This window comes from Haliotis asinina, chromosome 3 (genome assembly GCF_037392515.1).
Source record: "Haliotis asinina isolate JCU_RB_2024 chromosome 3, JCU_Hal_asi_v2, whole genome shotgun sequence".
Lineage (NCBI taxonomy): Eukaryota > Metazoa > Mollusca > Gastropoda > Lepetellida > Haliotidae > Haliotis > Haliotis asinina.
This window is the reverse complement of record NC_090282.1, coordinates 9558167-9579438: the sequence shown is the minus strand read 5'-3', so window position 1 is coordinate 9579438 and position 21272 is coordinate 9558167. Positions and strand designations below refer to the sequence as shown.

The 21272-nt window shown below is 38.9% G+C and overlaps 1 protein-coding gene across 2 annotated transcripts; it reads left to right on the top strand.

Moving 5' to 3' along the window:
* The first annotated feature begins 1734 nt into the window (after nt 1–1734).
* On the top strand, nt 1735–20157 carry LOC137279196 (SKI family transcriptional corepressor 1 homolog-B-like). 2 transcript variants are annotated; one of them, XM_067811691.1, is made up of 9 exons: nt 1735–2042; nt 8777–10293; nt 11569–11599; nt 12040–12099; nt 14068–14115; nt 14442–14516; nt 16314–16388; nt 16989–17054; nt 19506–20157. In XM_067811691.1, the coding sequence occupies exons 1-9, from the start codon at nt 2009–2011 to the stop codon at nt 19598–19600; spliced, it is 2001 nt and encodes a 666-aa protein (XP_067667792.1). In that variant the 5' UTR covers nt 1735–2008; the 3' UTR covers nt 19601–20157. The 2 variants fall into 2 exon arrangements, with proteins under 2 accessions (XP_067667792.1, XP_067667793.1); XM_067811692.1 differs by having other exon boundaries at nt 12040–12090; nt 19506–20154.
* The last annotated feature ends 1115 nt before the right edge of the window (nt 20158–21272 follow it).

The following is a 21272-nucleotide window of genomic DNA, read 5'->3' as shown; positions in this document are numbered from 1 at the left end:
CGGACCTCTAACATTTCGATAAAACTACTCAAAGGAAACAGGAGAAAGGGCATCAATGGTTTAATAAGCTTTAAATGTCGGAGAGTTTATATACAATCTTTCGTGAGATCTGTAAATGTGTGACATGCTTAGCGCTTCCACAAACACCGTGGCTTTATCCCTTTAGCCGGCCGAGCCAGCGGCCTGCCGAGTTGATCGTGATCAGCCTTCACAATTCCCATCCCAATATTGCATGAAGGAGTGGATATTTGTGTCAAACTATGACACTTTTAACATGAAAATTTCATTCTATATCTAACCTAACAAAGTGTATTGTAAATCTATACAACAGAGTTTTTCCAGAACATTTCAAAACGAATGTCAATTGGACGTGAAAGTTGTAATATTTTATACAGACATAAACTATTTTTGGGTTTTAGAAAATATCATTGTTCACCATAAATGATTATTAAAATTATTATCATTATATGTAATTATATCAAGTGGTCAAACAGCCACGCGAAGTCTGAAGGTACGCATTATGAAAAATATACAAGCCAACGTTAATACCTGTTGGATTATTGTTCTCGCCTTAAGCGTACGAAAAATGTATTCTTGTTTAAAAATATAAGCGACAAAACCTTATATTTATGTCAGTGCCAAAGGCAGAGCCGATTCTACAATTCCAACAACACCGTGCACATGTGTTAAAGAAACACTGTCGCACAGTGATGACACCGGGAGTTCGGGGAAAGCGAGAACACCAGACCCAAAACTTTACGATTATTGGTACATTGTATCGAGTGATTGAATTAAAGTTGAACAGGAAGATGATTGCCTAGGTTACTACCTACAGATCAAATATGTGTGCACACCAATGCACTTGAAACTGTTACGTGTACCCTGTTTTACTGTTAATACACGCAACTGATGCTTTTGTACTATGACAGCTTCTGTTATCTCAGAAAATGCCTTAAGAATAATGATAGCATCTGTTATCTCAAAAACTGACCTAAGAATAATGTAAAGTTATTCCATGTTTTAATTTTCTTTAGCTAGGGAATGCAGTGGTTTTGCGCAGTAGATGTCTGCACACCGATTTCTGCTTGAACTGTTAGGAATTAATTACAAGTTCTTCACAAAGTTACAAATGTAACCTGTCATCTCACATGCATCGAGGAAAGTAACTAGCCAGGGAAAGTCATCAAAACTGCGAAATATTCTCAGCAACTGTTTGCCACAATAACGGCCTTGTTTCGTGTGATCTTTGAGCGCACACAAGCAGACAGGGCCTTTTTCTTTTTAGGCCAATTACTGCACATCCTTCCGCCTATTCATGCGCGTTCATTATCCCAATCTTAGCCGGACTCAACACAAATCGAACGACCGAAAATAATTGCTTGGGTGCATGTTGGGTGAGCTATGAACTGTACGCAATCAAGACCCTGGCATTCACATCCCCCATAAACAGTTGATTAGGAAACCCTCCGCCCAATCCCCGTTAAAGGCCTCTTAAATTACAGACGTATCTAAGCTGCCCGCTGTCCCTTGATCAAGCGTACAAGTAACTGGCAGAATGTCACCGCCAGTTTTAACCAATGAGAGAGTGGTAATTACGATCGATGCGGGCTTAATCACGCCCCCTACCGGAGCTGCGGGAAGTCTTTTGTAATCATAATATTCCCTTGGTTGACTGGATCTGTCAATGAGCCAGCCAGTCACTGGCATAAACAAAATAAGACTGGCGCTTGCCATATGCTTGTGCCTTGTCGGTGCATTATTAATTATGTGGCGATGGTTATAAGGATAACTTGCAGTACAGTAGTTTCTTCTTGAATTAAAGCAGTCACCCCCAGACGTGTCACAATTGCGGCGGTTGGCAGACTAAGGTGTGAGCTTGAGCCAGGGACAATCTGTTAACAGCTTACCTGTATTTCGGGATCACAAATCTGTGACGTTTCCTCCAAGAACATTGGGGAATGTGCGAGTACTGTTAAGTTTCTACATTTCCCGACATTATATTTGAAGGATGAGCGAGTCGACAGAATTCTCGGAAGACAACAGTGAGTAGATGTGTATTATTTCGTTATTATTCTCCAGATGTATGAACCTATTAGTTAATCACAACTGTTTTTGTGCACGAATTCTAATCCCACGTGGAAGCTGTTGAACATTAAGTTACCTAATCACATGACTTTAAGTAATTAATTTACACAACATAGTGTATTTTTTCTTAAACTCTCCGAAGCTGCAGGTGTTTTGCAAGCTGCAGTGTCGTCGATTTAATCAATTAACAATTAAAACCTAATGATTCCCGGCTTTTGAAGAGTTAGGTTAATTATGACACATACTGAATGCCATCGATGGATTATTCAAGAACGCCATCAACCAGTTACAAATTGTTTAAAAATATATTTGACGAATCATTTAAGAAATATATTGCTTGCTATATATTTTGAATTACAAAGCTTCTAAATATATATTTGCTAAAACGTATCGATTTGGAATATATTGTAACAGGAAGCACAATTTCATGCTTTAAAAAACATACTGAGTATTCATCTCTCAAATTGTGCGGAAAACGAACAATTTGTATTGTGTTAATGATTGTTGTCATTCTAATACAAAAAATAATAATGAACATGGGTATATTTGCTTTTCCTTGAAAGCCATCACACCCAGCTTTATACCTCATTGATCTCAAAATGTGTGTTCAAGTTGCTCAACACCTATTGTAATAAATACTTTAACGTCATGCCGGAGTCACACTACTCATGTTGACATGTGAACAGTTTATTTAATCAATTACTGTTTTCAAACTGATTATCACACTGATTTTTTCATCTGATTACTTATTTATATTCCATCTCTTTTGTGTGCTACACGTGATCTGGTTAACATTAATTGCACAAATATAATTCTATTTCCGCGTCATGATTTTCTGTGTAGTTAAATCAGTTAAGCGCTATCACCATGCGTTATTATTAAAATAATCGGATAAGACATATCAATTAATCGCGTAAAAAACACAGTTTTGTGAAATTTGAAATATAACATTTACTATCGGACACATCTGCCTTTATTGTATTATACATCTATGTGATCCGTTTTTAACATATATTTATTATTCCATTGCTGTATATGCACATACGCGACAAAACATTGTATTCAACTATCTTAGAAGTTACACCTTTCTGTACCTTACGTTTAGAGTATTTTACAGTTTGAGAGATAACAAACTGTTTTATTATCAAACAGCTGTGATATTCTCGGATTTGTGGCTATTAAATAGGTGGGTGGTAAGTCGACTCACGGTACATGAGTTGCTCTTACTGTTGCTGGCGTATGAGTGTATGTAGAGAAGACAATGACCCAGAACTTACCAATATAAGTACGGGCCATTGAATGTGCATCTATTTCAGCATAGTGAAACTTCAGTAAATCCTTCAGCATCTTTATTTGCAGATGATTAACTTAACTTGAGTGAATATAGAACATTCGTGTTGCAACAGCAACGGTTGTATGCTAAATCTCAGCATCAAGTTTCATTCATCAGTTAGATTAAATATTTGTATTGTCATATAAAATAAATGTCTAATGTAACATAAAATGAATAACCCTCGGGGTAGCTGTATGACAATATTGATTGCCACTAACATTTGGGTCAAATTCTGCAGAAATTCTGCCATCATGGAAGAATTAGACACTCCGAGGCAACGAAGCGTTAAATGCCATACTTACAGACCACACTGTCATGACTTTAATGATAACTCCTGGCACTCCTTGTCTATATCTACCCATGTCTACAAACATTTGCAATGGGACAAAGCCTCTGATACAGTACCCACTTATATGATGCGTCTAGAAGTCAATGCTCTTAAAATCTCCAAAATGACAAACCTGGCAATATAATCTCCATTAACAGTATGTGGTGTATTTCGTTTTTTTTGCATGAGTTCCATAATACTTTTCCTCTTTAGAAAATATTCAAACGTAAGACCATGAAATCCCGATATCGTTCCTGTCTTTATAAGCATGTAATACATGCCTGAAATATTTGTCAAATGCTTTAAAGACAAACAAACAAGCAACGTCTTATGCTGCAGAATGGACAACTGTTTCCTCCTAGTAAGCCACACGGTGCTTATTAACAGTAGCCAGATGTTTACACTGTTCCATACTGTTGTACATTTGCATTATAACACCGTAAACATCTTTTCTAAACATCATTCCGCAATTACATATCCAAATCTGTGCACGTGACTTCTGACAATACGGCGAATGTTGTCCGTTGAGGGAGTATTGTATGTACTTGTCGAAGCAGCAAAACGTGCACAGCAACGCCCATTTTCCTATAGCGTGGAATAGCGGGAAAGTCCAATAATCGCAGTTTGAGAGTCTGAGGGAGACGAGAGAAGACAACGACGTTGACAATGGCAGTAGCGTCAAGGGAATACAAAGCTAGGGGAGTTATCACCCATCTAATTTCCATTGCGACTGTTTGGTCTTGCCCGGCAGAGCGGGTGACGGTAATCCTGTATTCGGGGCCGTCTCTGGCGAAGCCGGTGCCATATGCTAACTGTGTTGGAAACAAGCCGTAATTAAACGCTAAGTGAGGACGCGGTGGTTAATCACATCTGAAAACACAGAATCGACCCGTCTCTACAAAGGACCCATCTCCCAGGACCTGACTACCATATGTCGACAGATTTACAGAAATTTGACCTTCTGTAATTATTTTCATCATTGTCACCAATCTGAAAAAAATGGATTGTCTCAACATTTCACATCCCATGGTTCTTTTGTTCTAAATAAAGTATTTAGATCGTCTGTGTTCGGATCGACCGGCTGGCGTCTTAATTACCTTGGCTGCACTTTAAGGGTTAACGGTGTTTGGTCTATTTGTAACGGTTGTATAGACCGTTACGGTAAACTTAAATGCATTTGCAGAAACACACAGATGTGTCGACACGGTACAAACACCCCCCATCACATAGTCCTCAGTAAATTGTGCTTGTTAATTATTAATCTAAGAGCGCTGAATGAACACAACAAACCCAACTGAACATTGTCTGCTGTCACAATGGATGGCAAACGTACCGTTTTTCATTTCAGCGCATTAAAGAATTATGCAAGTTTATCTTTTCTGCTTCAATCTACAACTGTAAATCGTCTACAGTTATATTATTGTCAGTTTTTGGACTGGAATGACAGAAATATGCATAAAGGATACCCCATAACGAATCATTCATTTATTCAATAGACCGATTTATTTATTGACAGGCATTCCAGGTAAATCACAGTTAATTTGTACATGCAATATAATAATGTTACAAGAGAAATGTTAACATCAGGCAGCGTCTCTAATTTAAATTAATTTACTTAACTTAAATAAAAGTTTATGGTTTGTGGGACTACTGACTTACACAGACTAAATGATGGTGTGTATTGTCAATGTTCTGAACATCTTTTCGGCGAGTGATGCTATGAACCTTCTTTGTGTGCTTCCAGATGCCGAATACAAAATGGTCACAGTTGCTTTTGTATGTAAATGTTTAATTAGCACCAGGTAACTTCGCCTGCGGTTGTCAATCAATATTTCATATTCGTATTTTTACAATAGTTGCAAGTGTGTTACGCAGTCACGTGACAGGTTGCTGAATACAGGTAATGGTCACTCTGCGTGTCACCTGGCCACAATGTTATATAAAGGCTGGACACCAGAGCTCACATATTGATATATCGAAGAGGAATGAGATGAAAAGACTTCATTTCAAAGCCACTTTTATATGAAACAAATGTTAATAAAATTTAGACTTCGAAATCTATAAGTAGAAAAAAACCCCGATATGTCTGTATCCCAAGCAAAGTATATGGATGAAGCTGGGGTCTGAAAAATGAATTTCATTCCTCTTTGTTATTCTAAGGAGGATACAATTATAGTTTAAATATCTGTTACATATGGGTTTTTTTCTGTCTCGTTTGTTACCGGATCCTTGTGAGGGTAAATGCAGCGTTATTACCCACATGCCAACGTAGCCTTTGTCTATTCCCTTTAGCGTACTCGAATAAGACTGCTGATCATAGTGCCGTTATGTAAGTGTTGTTAAAGGTAGAAGGCAGGAAAACCTTTTTCCTAAATCTGACCACTGCAACGTATCTTTACATAAAAGGTCCAGTTTGCCTTACTTATAAATCTGTCCGCCATCTCCAAATATGAACACGACACAATGATTTAATTACTCCTTTGTTTTGAATCTGAAGTGTATGTTAGATATGGAAATGAAGCATGTTTTCATGTATACTTCCTAATCTTCATATAACTGTACTCTCGTTCCCCCTTCTACTTTGACTACCATTCAGTATTGTCCCAAATAATCGTTTTGTGACTTTGACATTCTGTCAAACATGAAATGGGAGTATAATTTCTTATAAAATCATAATGGATTACTGGCGTGAGGAGAGAAAAATGACAATGGACAATGGCTGAGTATATCAAAATGTCATTGAATATTTTAAAGTGTCTCTGATCTGAAAATATGACAGCAATGCTTAGTATAAAAAAACGCACATAAAGAGTAAGATATTTCAAGTCTACATCCAAAAATATTTTTGTTCTTTACCGATAAATGCCGATAATCACAAATGGCACAGACTGTCTGTAATTATAAATTCAAAATCCTGAATTGTTCATATTAATAGGAGAGCCATGCTGTAATGGAACATGTAAAATTTCTTAGAATCAATATAAATATTTGATGACAAAGTAAAATTTCTAGCAATTCAAGTGAGACTTTGTAATTAGCTCCAGATTTTAATCTGCCTGGTAGTTTTATTGGTGAAAAAACAATTTCTATGAGAGCATTATGTGAGTTGGAAGAGACGAGCGACATGACTGGTTGTACCCCCTGCCAGAGCTGTGTTCGGAATGTAATCGTCTAATACCCAGGATTTCTTCCTCTGGGCAAGTTTCAATAGCAGTCAAAGTTTGGAATAACAATTATACGGCGGAGGAAATGGGTTCCTTCTCGGGTATGCTATAGACGTAAAGAGGTTTGAATGGTACATTAACAATGGTCTTTAAGAGATGGTGTTAAAGGACATAAGACTCTGTAATATGGAAGTATTTGGTATCTTTATGCACAAATAATTGGTGGGTCTATGTCAAAATATTTTAATGAAGAATTGATTAATCAAACTATTTTCTTTCCTTTTCAAAAACACCGAACGCAAAGCTACGTTGAATAAATGGGATCACAGATCTGACATGACATTCAGAATCCATCTTTCCGATTTCGGTATTTTAGTAAGACACGTAAATATTTTTGTTGTCAAAGGGTCGAATTGTTCCTTATAAATTAAGCCAATTTATAAAAATAGCATGCTCACAAAGGAGAGGCGAATGGTAGGTAAGTGGTTAAAGCGTGAGTCCATCACACCAAAGGTCCGGGTTCGACTGCCCTCAGTGAAGGAATACGTGGTCTATCTGTGGAAAACACAGACCTCACATTTTTGGAACAGTGCCTCACTTAGACGCTCACTTACTCACGAGAGTAATACAATGTTCGGTGGAACAGGCAGATATTTCAAAAGGGCTCTTCCGAAGATGTATGTGCATAAATAGGCATTTAAGTATTTAATCAGCTATAGCCACTGGTAATATGAAAGCTTGCATAACTATGTAAAATATACAGTTGACATAAACTATATCACATACAAGTCACATGACACTTTCCAACATTCAGGGCTATGTGCTAATCCTTATATAATCACAACCTAACATTCAGGTGAGACTTTGCTTAAAAGCCAGGTTGGTTAATGGGTTGTGTAATGCAGCACTCAGCAATATTCCTGCTGTATGACTTCGGACGCTAAATAATCGAGTCCGGACCAGACAATCTACTGATCAACATGCAGGTGATACAACCGACGTGTAGCGTCCATTGTACATATTTTGTCATTTTTCTTCAGAAAAGTGTCATAGATTAGTCGGGGATTTTCGTTTAATTTTATTCGTTTATACCGTGAACATTTCAAGGTAGATATAATTTTTCACACAAAAGCAATACATATCTGATCGTGAATTACGTATTTTAATACTTTTGTGTTGCGTGTGATTAAATGTGCTCAGACGATCAATGGACACTGGGAAATAACTAAAACATCCTCTATCCGCTAAAATAGTTAAACTTCTTTATTCAAGTTAACACTGTGTCGAACGTTGGGCGTCTTCTGATGTTGCGTCTGTTGATTAAGAAGTATAGGTTGGAATTTCTCATTTGCTTTGTGTTTGTATATTATTCCTATTTTCGGCAAACCATGTGGAGGAAAGAATTCTGCTTCTACTGCTGCTGTTTCAGCTACTGCCAAGAGAAATAATGCTAATATTATTATTGTACTACAACTAATAAAATAATAACAGCATCACTATAATGATACACTAGGTCTCCATTCATTAAATGAATGATTATTGTGTTGCAATATTCTTTCCTCTGTGCTCTGAGCACTTCATAATCAACACACAAAACAAAGGTGGAGGAGCTAGGATGTTGCACATTCTGGTCTCTCCTTACCGGGTACTCTCTGTTGACTTCCGTATGGACATAGACATATTTAAAACTATCACTTGTCTAAGATAATCAGACATGATGGCGTCACTACAATCTGTTGAGTGCATTGCGTGTACTAATGTTCAAGACTGTTTCCTACTTGTAACAATGGTCTCTTCTACACCTCGAAGATACCCAATAAATTTGTGTTCATTCATATGTGTAACTCTTCCTTCTCTCGTCCGCAGATGTCAGTACGGGGTCGCCCACCAGTAAGCCGGAAGACATCTCCCGGCCGCTGAGCGCTGATAATGAAACAGGTCCCCTGTCCCCAGCTTCGAGTTGCTCCAGTCCTCTGACCTCTATCACAGTCTCAACCAGCAAAGCCCCCGTCAACAACAGTCTCAACCACCCCCGCCAGAACCATGTCAGCAATGTGATGCTGGTTGGCATCCCAATAGTCTCCCTATTCATTGATGGCAAAGAGCGTCTATGCCTTGCCCAGATTTCCAACACACACCTCAAGAGTTATTCGTACAATGAAATTCACAACCGCCGTGTGGCTTTGGGCATTACCTGTGTACAATGCACACCGGTTCAGCTGGAGATCCTCCGGCGAGCCGGGGCTATGCCCGTATCATCTCGTCGCTGTGGGATGATTACCAAGAGGGAGGCTGAAAGACTTGTCAAGTCCTTCCTGGAGGACAACACTCCACCCAAGCTGCCGGAAGACTTCAGCTTTGACGTACAACATGACTGTGGCTGGGGATGCCGAGGCTTCTTCGAGCCGTCACGTTACAATAGCTCCCGAGCAAAGTGCATCAAATGTAGATTTTGTAATATATACTTCTCCCCAAATAAATTCATATTTCATTTCCATCGGTCTCCTGACGCCAAGTACAATCACCCAGATGCAGCAAACTTCAACTCCTGGCGGCGTCACCTGAAGCTGACGGAGGGGGCTACTGATGATATAACGTTTCTGTGGGAAGATGTCAAGGCCATGTTCAACGGTGGCAGTCGCAAACGTGTTCTCTCATCTTCAATAGCTAGCACGTCCACCAATAACACTGTAACCAAAAAGGCAAAAATGCCGACAGACACTACCTACATGTCGGCCAAACCATTCACTAACCAGTATCAAACATTCGGCATGTTTTCTCCACACAGTAAACAATACCAATATGGCCCAGTGAACAATTCTTTTGGTTATACCCAACCACCCCATAACAAAGAACCCGGTGATCCCCACAAATCAGTCATGTCACCATCCCCTTGGGCGGCACAAAACAATGTTGGTTTTCCTTCTTATGATTTGTTTTGGGCAAATACTCTTGCACTGTCACGTTCAGGTGCCATACGGAATGGGTACTACTCTAACATGTCTAAACACATGTTAACAGACTCTTTTGCACGCACAGTTGGACAGTCTGATAAGAAACTTTCAAAGGATGACGACGTGAATGACAACAAGGCGCACAGTGATCGACTCTCAGCCTTCCGGCCCGTTGGTCGTACTGCACATGTGCAGTCAGGTGACCAATCAGGATCCGAGAGGGCGGAGAGCTGTGCGAGTCCCGATGATGAAGAGAATGAAGAGATTGACGTCACCTATGACACCGACGATGATGAACGTTTGAGTGGATCGGATGATGACGCCACAAAGACAGATTGTGACATCTCCAAGGATACATGTGATGACGTGGTAGCAAGGGGAAATGAGGAAATCACAGAGGACAAAGCAAAGGAGGGCGAACCCCAAGAGGTATAACGTTTACCAAACTATATGTAATCGAAACATAATCGAAACATTAATGAACAAAATCATATTGTCTCTATATTGGCAGTGTATGTATTTCTTGCCACTAGCGTATGTTCATACTGTATATAAATCCATTAACCATTTTAAGCAAGTTGGTCTTGCACATTTTCGTTTTTTTATATGTAAAAATGATAAGAACACTCATATTTTGGGGATGGGTTGTTAGAGAAAACACACACGTTTGGCCTTACATGATTGTTGTTTGAACATTTAAGTTTTCTTTCAATTTGAGATCGTTTGTAATGGGTGTTTACTGAATGTCCTGTACAACTCCCATCGGGGCTGTCATTGTGGGACCCCCCATATCACACCAATCTAATTAGCATCACAAGCTATCTACCAGCTGCTGATGGACAAAATGACAAATCGATTCAGGCTGTTAATTTCACTGCGCTAGTTTCATCAATGATGAAGTGCTGCACGATCCTTGGTCACAACGGTTTAACGGTTTCATTTGATGGAGAGTTTTACCAATCCCGGCGGTTTCTTGGGTGTTATTGCAGCACGTACATTTAATGCACGGACAATCATGTCGCCATCCATCCATCCATACTTCCAGCACTCGATCCATTCATCTGTCCCCCGTTCATTTTAACCATCCATGCATCCGTCCTTCTATCATTTTCCTGCTTCTATTTAGTGTTCCATCAATTCCCGTATCACTCGACAGACAGAAACAACGCTGTATGTAGCAAGGATATAAATAAGATCGGCCCTGTCGTCGACGTCTAAGGTGTCACCCTCTGGTGTCAGACAGTTTTCCCGAATCCTGACTCCCCTTTATTAATCGCACACGTAACGCACTGCACATTGGCTGTTATAGTACATCCGAGTCAAAGTAGATAAAACGCTAATTAGATTCAGTTAGTGGGTATGTGATACCGGAGAGCCGGTCAGATCTAATAAAAAGGCGTCAGCATAAAGGATGGATGCTTGGGGAGTCACGCATGAAGTTTTAAGTTGTTAACACCGTAAAACGGTTGTTGTTGATCTTGTACAGAATATCGATCTTTAACAGATGACGGGACGACTGGAAAAGGTCTTCTTTAAATATCTGTTGACTCACGAAGTCTTAACATCACGGCAAGACATGTGATCCGTGACTGAGTTTAGTACTCACTGACACTACACGTCTTTTTGACATTGGTTTGACGCTTTTAAACCATCTGGCACAATGGTGCTTTTGATCCTTCATCAATATTCTCTACCATGTTTCAGGTACGAAAAGAAGAAACAAACAACAATAAAGGTACGTTACAGCCTACACAAGTTTAACTGGTTCACGTGATTGATGAATTAGCCTCAGTAAGCCCTTTTGTTCCTACATATACTGACTTCAAGGGCATATAATTAACATTCGCTAGAGGCAGACATTCCGATTTGAAGAATTCATGTGTGGTATTACAATAATACCTGAACATAGACACAAGCACGATGAGAATTATGTTTAAGTCATGAACATGAGGATCATTATAACTGCAGTATATATATGGTGTGCTTTAAGGGTGCCGGGTTAGTGAATAAACATGAGGCTTAATAACAAATGTCAGTAAGACTTCATGAGATAGTATTTCGCACTTATCTCGATACGTATGCTACGGTATAGATGGAACATAAGTAGACATTGCCCAAACGCTAGTGTAACGGCAGCAGGGGGCTCATTGTCATAGTTGTGCTTGTTGCTTGCAGGGGAGGCGCAGGCTATTGAAGACGCTGCAGAGAGGACAATGGCTGACTCAGGTATGTCAGGTGAGTGGAGAGCTGATGCCAGACAGTTTGAGAATGGACTTGTGTCAGAATGTGACATCTGCGAATGGAAAGATTGTGTTAGAATGTGACACCAGAGAATGGAAAGACTGTGCTAGAATATGACTAAAGAGAATAACCAAATACATGATAGAATTCGAGACTTTCGTGAAGTGTACGGTGCGACGCAAGACTGTTGGAGGATTGTGCTTTATGACAGAATGTCCTCCATGTGACTTCATAGGGCGGTAATATGGGTGTGGCAGTTTGCGTCATGTAAACAAATAGACACCACTGAATAGAACATGTGATACAATGCAGTGGATATGAAAATGGATGTGGGGTTCGGGATGAGAGAAAATGTTTTTTTGAACGAACATGATGGGCTTGTCGTGAAAGAAGCGGAAAACGCGAATTGTGTTAGAAGTAATGGCTGTGATGCCAGAAAATGGGATGAGAACAGTTTTTTGTAAGAATATGATGGACGTGACTCGGGATTTCGTTGTTTGCTGAATCGCACTGGGTCACTGTTTGTTATATTGTCGGAGAGCCATTATAACAGGGTCTTGGACATGGGACATTTTGTTGCAATGACATGGGCACCAAGGTTGATGTACATTTGACAATATGTTGTTGTTATTGACGTACAGCGTCTGCTGCGAGAGAGATAAGAGCACAATATTGTCGTGTATACAGTCCATAGACGCCTCATGGCAGGTTTCTGGTAGTAAAGGTAACAAAAAACTCTATACTCTGAATTTTCGTGTCCTGTAGTCTGGAAACTTCATTGTTCCGTGTGATCATGTTCGTTACTTTTGTCATGTGATCGATATACTCTATTGTATCATGTGAACAAGACATACATTTTCAAGTGATCACCTCTTCCTACAAGTGTGACAAGGATGCAGTGTCACTTCAGCGAAATGCGTTACGCGTTTAGTTCTGTAAGTTTGGTGACGAGGTAGCAGTGCAAGTCTACTAACGGCATTACGTGACTAGTTTTATGTTTTTAGTGACGAGGATGCAGTGTCAGTCCACGAACGACGTTGCGTGTTTAGTTTTATCTTTAGTGACGAGGGTATAATGTCGGTCCGCGAAGGACGTCCTCGGCCTCCGATCCATCATCATCAGTGTGTTTAACACACAAATGATAAATCTCGTCAACTTACAAGTATCTCTTAGAAATTTATGACACTAATATCTCTAGCATGCCGCTCATGCATGGCTCATTGGACGCAAGCCATCTCAGAGACAGTAGATCTGGTTATTCTCCGTCACTAATCAAATATTTACTTTAATTGGAGAATTATTTATGTATGAGGCACTTAATGACATTTTTGATATTTCCAACCTCGATAAAACACTGCTAAATACCGACTGCTTGGACGAGGAGACGTTTGGGGGAAATAGGAGAACTCTTGACTATTCTACTGATGTTGTAGGGAGGAAAACATCCCCATCTGTCAGTGTGATGAGAGAATTATTAATCATTTCTGATAAGATTTACATCTGAGGGGACTCCGATACACTAAATGTCACAGCGGCTTTATTGGGAAATCCCTTGTCTTTATGAATACATATCATGGTATGGGCTTGAGTATTCTTGATTATGTGTAGAGTACTGAGATTCAAACATTCATGGAGACATTAAACCTACACACCAACAAATACGTTCCTTGTGGTTGTCAGGGTGATTTGCTACGTACGGTGATACTTAGCAGTTACCGCAAATTTCTTTCCATTGATAAATTCAGTTTGATATTTAATTATTATCAATAAAATATTATTCCTTTCTTATATTGTATTTGCGCTACTGTGCAAGCAGGCAATGGTACACGCAAGGTATAAATGATGCATCGAATCAACTTTGGAAATATAATCCACTGTTCGAATAAATGTTGAATGATTTGTTATGTCAGAAATAATATTTATGGTGAAGTGAAATAAATAGTCTTTTTTCATTTTCTTCAGATCAATCTGACTCTGAGGCTGAGAAGGAGCTGGTTCACTTTACTAAAGGTATCTTGTCTATCCCGTCAACTCTCACTGTGACTTTAGAACGAATTAAGGAGGGGAAACCCAAGAAACGCATACAAACTAGGGGAATGGAACCGAAGCATTATTCATGGTATATGAAAGGACACACAAGTGTCTTAGATGTCTGGCATACAGTATATAACTTAGGCTGGCTGTCAGTATCATGTAATCTACTCGCATACACAGCTGGCCTATTAATCTGGTCTTTAGCTATTAGCGTAAATAAACCCAAAAACATTTGATTTGTTTTTCAATATATATGCATGTTGCATGTCCTGGACTAATGGATGACTAACCGTTTGTTGTAGAAGAGCTGTATGAGCAGTGGAAGAAAGAAACAGACAACCGCAGGAGGGTAGAAAAGGAGGTGTCTGCGTTGAGAGGTACGTCATAGTCAGAAGCTGTACCTCTGCCAGTGTAAGGAATATAATTATGATAAAGCGTTTTGTTAACCATCAAGTCGTAGGCTATATATTGACACACCAAATTTTCGAATAAATCAGCATGAGTACAGCTGTATACATTACATCATGTATCAGTGTAAGGATTTTAGCTGTAGACATTACATGTGTCAGTGTACCGAATATCGTTGAAAAGATTACATATATGTTTAAATTATATAATACATATTATATCTGTCGAAATTACATGCGTCACTGTGGGGATAAAGAGCTGTTGAAGTTAAATGTATTCATAAGGGAGTATAACTGTACAAATTATATATCTTCATATGATATAGATGTAAAATTAAATGTGTTAGTATATGGAATATCGCTGTAGATATTATGTTTCGGTATTGGAAATGTAGCCTTAAAATAACGTATGTCAGGGCAAGATATAGGGCTGTAAAATTATATATCTGTTAGTACGAGTGATAAAACTGTATAAATTACATGTGACGGTGTATGGACAATCGCTGTAAGTTAGCGAAGCGAATATCGCTGTAAAATTGCACGTGTCAGGACTATCGATGTAAATTACATATGTCAGGAACATCGCTGTGAAGTTACTACATGTCACGAATATCAATGTAATCTTACACATGTCAGTGTAGAAAATATCACTGTAAAATTACATATGTCAGGAACATCGCTGTGAAGTTACTACATGTCAGGAACATCGCTGTGAAGTTACTACATGTCAGGAACATCGCTGTGAAGTTACTACATGTCAGGAACATCGCTGTGAAGTTACTACATGTCAGGAACATCGCTGTGATGTTACTACATGTCAGGAACATCGCTGTGAAGTTACTACATGTCACGAATATCAATGTAATCTTACACATGTCAGTGTAGAAAATATCACTGTAAAATTACATATGTCAGTGTAGTGAATATAGCTGTAAAATTACCTATGTCAGTGTAGAAAATATTGCTTTAAAATTGCCAGTGTAGATATAGAGAATATCGCTGTAAAATTACACATGTCAGTGCAGAGCATATCGCTGTGAGTTTACACGTCAGTGTAGAGAATATCGCTGTAAATTTACATATATCAGTATAGAGAATATCACTGTAAAATTACATATGTCAGTATAGAGAATATCACCGTAAATTTACATATATCAGTGTAGAGAATATCGCTATAAATTTACATATGTCAGTATAGAGAATATCGCTGTAAATTTACATATGTCAGTTTAAAGAATATCGCTGTAAATTTACATATGTCAGATTTGAGAATATCTCTATAAAATTACATATGTCGGTGGAGAGAATATCTCTGTAAACTTACATATGTCATTGTATAGAATAATCCTGTATAGTTACATATGTCAGTGTGTAGAGAATATCACTGTAAATTTGTACATGTCGGTGTAGAGAATATCGCTGTATAATCACATATGTAAGGGAATATCGCTGTAGAATTACATATATCAGTGTAGAGAATATAGCTGTAAAATTACATATGTCAGTGTAGAGAATATCGCTGCAAAATTACAAGTTTCTCTGTTGGAAATACAATAAAAATAATAACAGCAGGTGTCAGTTTACTTAATACGACTGTAACTTTCCACGCACGTTTTTACTCGTGCACCTGTTAAGTTCTGTAAATGGAGAAATACAATAATTACAATTCTACTCTTTAATGTGCAATATTCGAAGGGTCCATCGACTCGTTCAGTAGACATGCGTATAGGAGATGCCTGCGGTTACCGTAATGTAACATTGTTTCAGAGACGTACAGCGAACAGGTCAGTCGCGAGAAGTCGTACCGAGATGAGATGGCACACCAACTGCAAGTTGTTAGAGGTGGGTTTGCCGTTTACGTACATCTGTATCAGTGGACGTATGAACTGAAAGTAAAGAATGGAAGTACTGATTTGTTTGTGTTTAGGGGATTATGAATGTACGATCCGGTGTTTGTGCCGTGTCAATCACTTTATAGGACTTATTAAATATGTGCATGCAGGTTTTTTTTAGCGTTTTGGGTAAAGTCTTTCAGAACTGACATATTCTATTTGTTGTGTTTATGGCGTATAAATGTTCAAGATGGTGGTCAGTCAAAGCAACATAATTTATTTTCAATCAGTCAGGAGACAGAAGAATCTTAGTGGTTTAGCGCCCTCTCGGTTCAAGGAAGCGTGTGAGTCTAGACGTTTCGTAGTGAGCTAATCACATGCCACGGAGCCACTGGCAGTTTATTCATAATCATGCGTTAAACAGTGAGCGTACAAAAGTCAACAAACAAAAAACAAACAAAAATTCCAACTACATTGAAGTCTGTATCCTGAGAGTAATTTCCCGACTGTGCAATAACAACATTAGACTGTAAACCTTGGATCATCGGAATAGCTTTTAAATACCCCGAACTGTCGGTGTGCTATAGAATACACATTTTTGTCGTTGCAGATACTCTCACCACGGAGTTGGAACAGGAACGGAAAGTTCGCTTTGCACTCCAGCAAAAGCTGAAAGGTACCTAAGTGTTTGTTTTTGTAACATCTGGACACCAAAATCCTGCGAGCTGCCTGTCTCCCATACTTCGAATTGCCCCATTAAGAAAATAATAAGAAAAGGATTATCACTTTCGTAACGTTATTTGTTATAACTTAAGATATAGTAATTTCATTATTGCAAAATGGTGGGTACGATTTATCCTCTTTCGTAGGATAATTAATTTATTCCACGCTTGCTGGGTTCACCCGTCGTAGTCGTTGTCACTACCAATATGTACATAAGACATATACGACACAAGTACATTTACATTTACACTAACGATCATGTATGCTTACATGCACAAATGCATGCACAAGCATCGGAGCTCTAGGAATGTCATTATGTCTGTGTTCCCGACACTGTTCTCCCAATTTTCAAGTTTCACATAACAGTCTACGCAGTCCGCGCTTTACGTGGAGCTCCACTTGCACTATACTATGTGGCGTGCCCCACATGGACCTACGCTCACATCCCACAATAATAATAATAATGATATGTCCACTTATATAACTCCACACTAGGTATGCTCATACCGTAAACAACCAGTTTTACAGCTTATTATTAACCCGGAAAAAGGGACCTGCCTGTGAGGCACTAGGAGGTTAAGAGTCACATGTCTGATCCCACCGGGTACCCATTTTTCTGCTGGGTGAACAGAGGCAATTTTGAACAAACTCATTTGCCTTAGATTTGACCACAGGCATCACGTGTCGTTGTGGGGCAGGACTGAAGTCCTAGAAATTCTCAGGAGTCACACCGCACCACGTGACTTGTCCAACGTGGACTGCCGTCTTTAGTTTGACGTAGCTCTTACAAAACTCCCCTCTGCACACGCTGTGAGCTACGAAGAGCGTCATTCTACATTCAGCAGGAAACATAGGATACCCAACGCGAATTAAACGCGGTTTACTCTTCGCGCTTAGCTGTTCACATCGCACAGTGAACGCAGTACTATGGGATGCAAGCAATGGCGTGTTGGAAGCTTGTCAAGGCCCTTGTTATACTTACCTGTATGAACAACATACCGGTTATAGGTGGAGTTGTCTGTGTTTAAATGTTGTCAATTATAAGTTACAAAGCAATATGACTCCGGATCCCATTGCAAATATAGATTGCAAATAATGTTGGCAGAAAAAAACTCCAGATCAGAGCACCTGTAGTACCAGGACATGTGACTAATGAAATTTGTCTGAAATATATCAAACTTAATATTCCTTCTTGTTCAATATTCCTGAAACGAGAAATTTAAATGATTCTGTAATCGGGATTTTTAACATGTCCCAGACGCTATACAATACTACCGGGAGCACTGCCGGAGACAGACTTTCTTGGACATTGTGGCGCATCATTGTCTCGACAAATCTACCTGTCCAAACGATGGACAGTCGCTAGTGATCTTCAAAATGCAAAATAATAATTATTTTAATTACTTTAAGTCGAAGGGACATTTTGTTCTTACCCCGGGCTGAAAATGGCGCATAGATAGTATAAATATTGGTTTCTTCAGTTTGATGATCTGAAACCTGAGTATTCCTAGCGATTTCATCCATAATGGGTATTTTTTCAAAACAATACATTTTCATAAATCGTTTGAGATTAATGGAACTAGAAAGCAGCACTTGTCCCGCCGATTGCTTGTGGCGTTCTATCATGTTACGCTCAGTGGTGATTCGGCTTCATGTAATTATAGCCCCCGAAGCAAAGATATCATTGTTTCACAGGAACATCCCCCATATGCTCACAATAACATCTATAAAATGCAAATAAAATATTTGAAATAGCAACAAATGTTATGTTAAATAAAGCATTGTCCCTGTGGAGCATTGTATGCCTAGCTATCAAAACACTGAACAATCAAGTATATCTGAAACAGACAAGACATAAACAATAACTTTCAAAAATGATTATCACAATTATTAAAATTGCCATTTCATTAATAAAATCTATATCGCTAAAAATGGCAATACATGTGTTCGTGGTTTTAGAACAACGTTTAGTAGATAAAGCACTATAAGGATTTTAAGTTTTCCCCATTGTTTATCTACATGTCCGTATGTCCATGAAGTGCTAGCATTGCTAGTATTGATAGATGTGGTCAATGTTAACTGAATATCTGCAACATCTATTTTCAAAATCAATATCATAACCATATCTAAGCGCGCCTAATACACATGCCGTAAACACTAAATACATGCTGAGACACATCTACATATGACACAAACACACACATACATATGACACAAATACATCTTCCAGACACATACCAGATAAATCTTCAAGACTCATTACTAAGGCATCAGACACATGCTTCAGAGACATCCTCTGGACACTCGCCTGAACAACAAACTGGAGACACATACCCAGATACATCTTGCAGTCTTTTGTAATCTCGATTCAGGTGTTTGTTAACATATGCGTTCTTTATTGCAGAGGCGCACGACGCTCTTCACAGCTTTTCCTGCAAGATGCTGGCATCCCGACAGTGCGACGAGTGCTCATACAAGGAGTCGCCTTTGCCCCGCTAAGTTCCTCTTGTGGCGGGGACTAGCACGTCACCTGCATCGTCCTCACAAAGTCATTTCGCCTGTCTGGTTCAACGGATGACCATCAGTATTTCCAATCAGCTGATGAGGACAACATGCCCCCGTATTCCGGGTTAATCATTACCACGGATAGCGGAACTTTTAGACAGTTTGTGTCTATTATTTAACCAAGCACAACCACAGAGATCCCTTTCAGGTTCCCTAATACGTGTTTCTTGTAATAAATAACGGTAAATGCGCTATCAGTATAGCCCAAACCATTTCGTTAAGTGACTATAAAATTTCGTATGAATATTAATGTTATTTGTACAAAGCCCCATGTGTAAGTGCTATGCCGTCAGCCTGTGTATATTATCTCATATTTATTGTAGATCTTAATATATTGACACTGTACATATAGCTGTTGTTGTGAGCATGTCTGGCTGCTCTGATGTACAAATGATAGAAGGAAGAACTATCGTAACAGACAATCTTTGTTGATGTAAAATGAATAGATTTAATAAATACTTGACTACATACCCTCGAAATCAAACACTGAAGTCTATTTTGTTCTTGTTATGATATATTCTACACATTATATCTTCACATCACATGTACATATGCTAGTATATCTATATCCCGCTGATAATATCTACGGTGATACATATCTACCCGGATAGAAGTTGTAAAAACACATATAAAAAAAGCAAAACATATAAAATCCACGTGGTAAAATATGTCACATAGGCCCCATATATTCCTTGCGCAGGTATCTTTTACACACATTTTTACACTAGGACATATACATACGTGGTGCGGGTAATGATAGAGACACATATTCATGCTGAGCATATAAATACCGTGTGCAGGTAATTATTGAGACACATATCCATACTGGGACATACATTCCTGATGCAGGTAGTTTAGAGACACATGTCCACACTAGGACATATTAATGCCTAGTGAGGGTGATTATAGAGACACACATTCATGCTGGGCACATAAATACCTTGTGCAGGTAATTATTGAGACATATATCCATACTGGGACATACATTCCTGATGCAAGAAGACACATGTCCACACTAGGACATATAATGCGTGGTGCGGGTAATTATAGAGACACATACATACTGGGCACATAAATACCTTGTGCGGGTAATTATTGACACACATAATCATACTGGAACATACATTCCTGCTGCAGGTAGTTATAGAGATACATATTCATACCGGGACACATAAATACGTTGTGAGGGTGATTATAGAGACACATATTCATGCTGGGACACATACATACTTGGTGCGAGTAATCATAGAGACACACATTCACTCTGGGACACATACATACCTTGAATGGGTAATTATAGAGACACATCTTCATGCAGGGACAAAGGCAGGGTGCGGGTATTTATAGAGACACATATTCATACTTGGACACATACATGGTGCGGTTAATTACAGAGACACATATTCATAAGGGGACACACATATTCCTATGGCGGGTAATAATAGCTACATATCCATGCTGGGACACAAACATTCTTGGTACGGGTAAATACAGAGATGCATACACACCTGCCATTGGGTAATTATGGATACATATGCTAGTGGGGATACAGATACGCTGCGTTGTAGGTAACTATAGAGACATATACACAACGGGTTTCAGATAA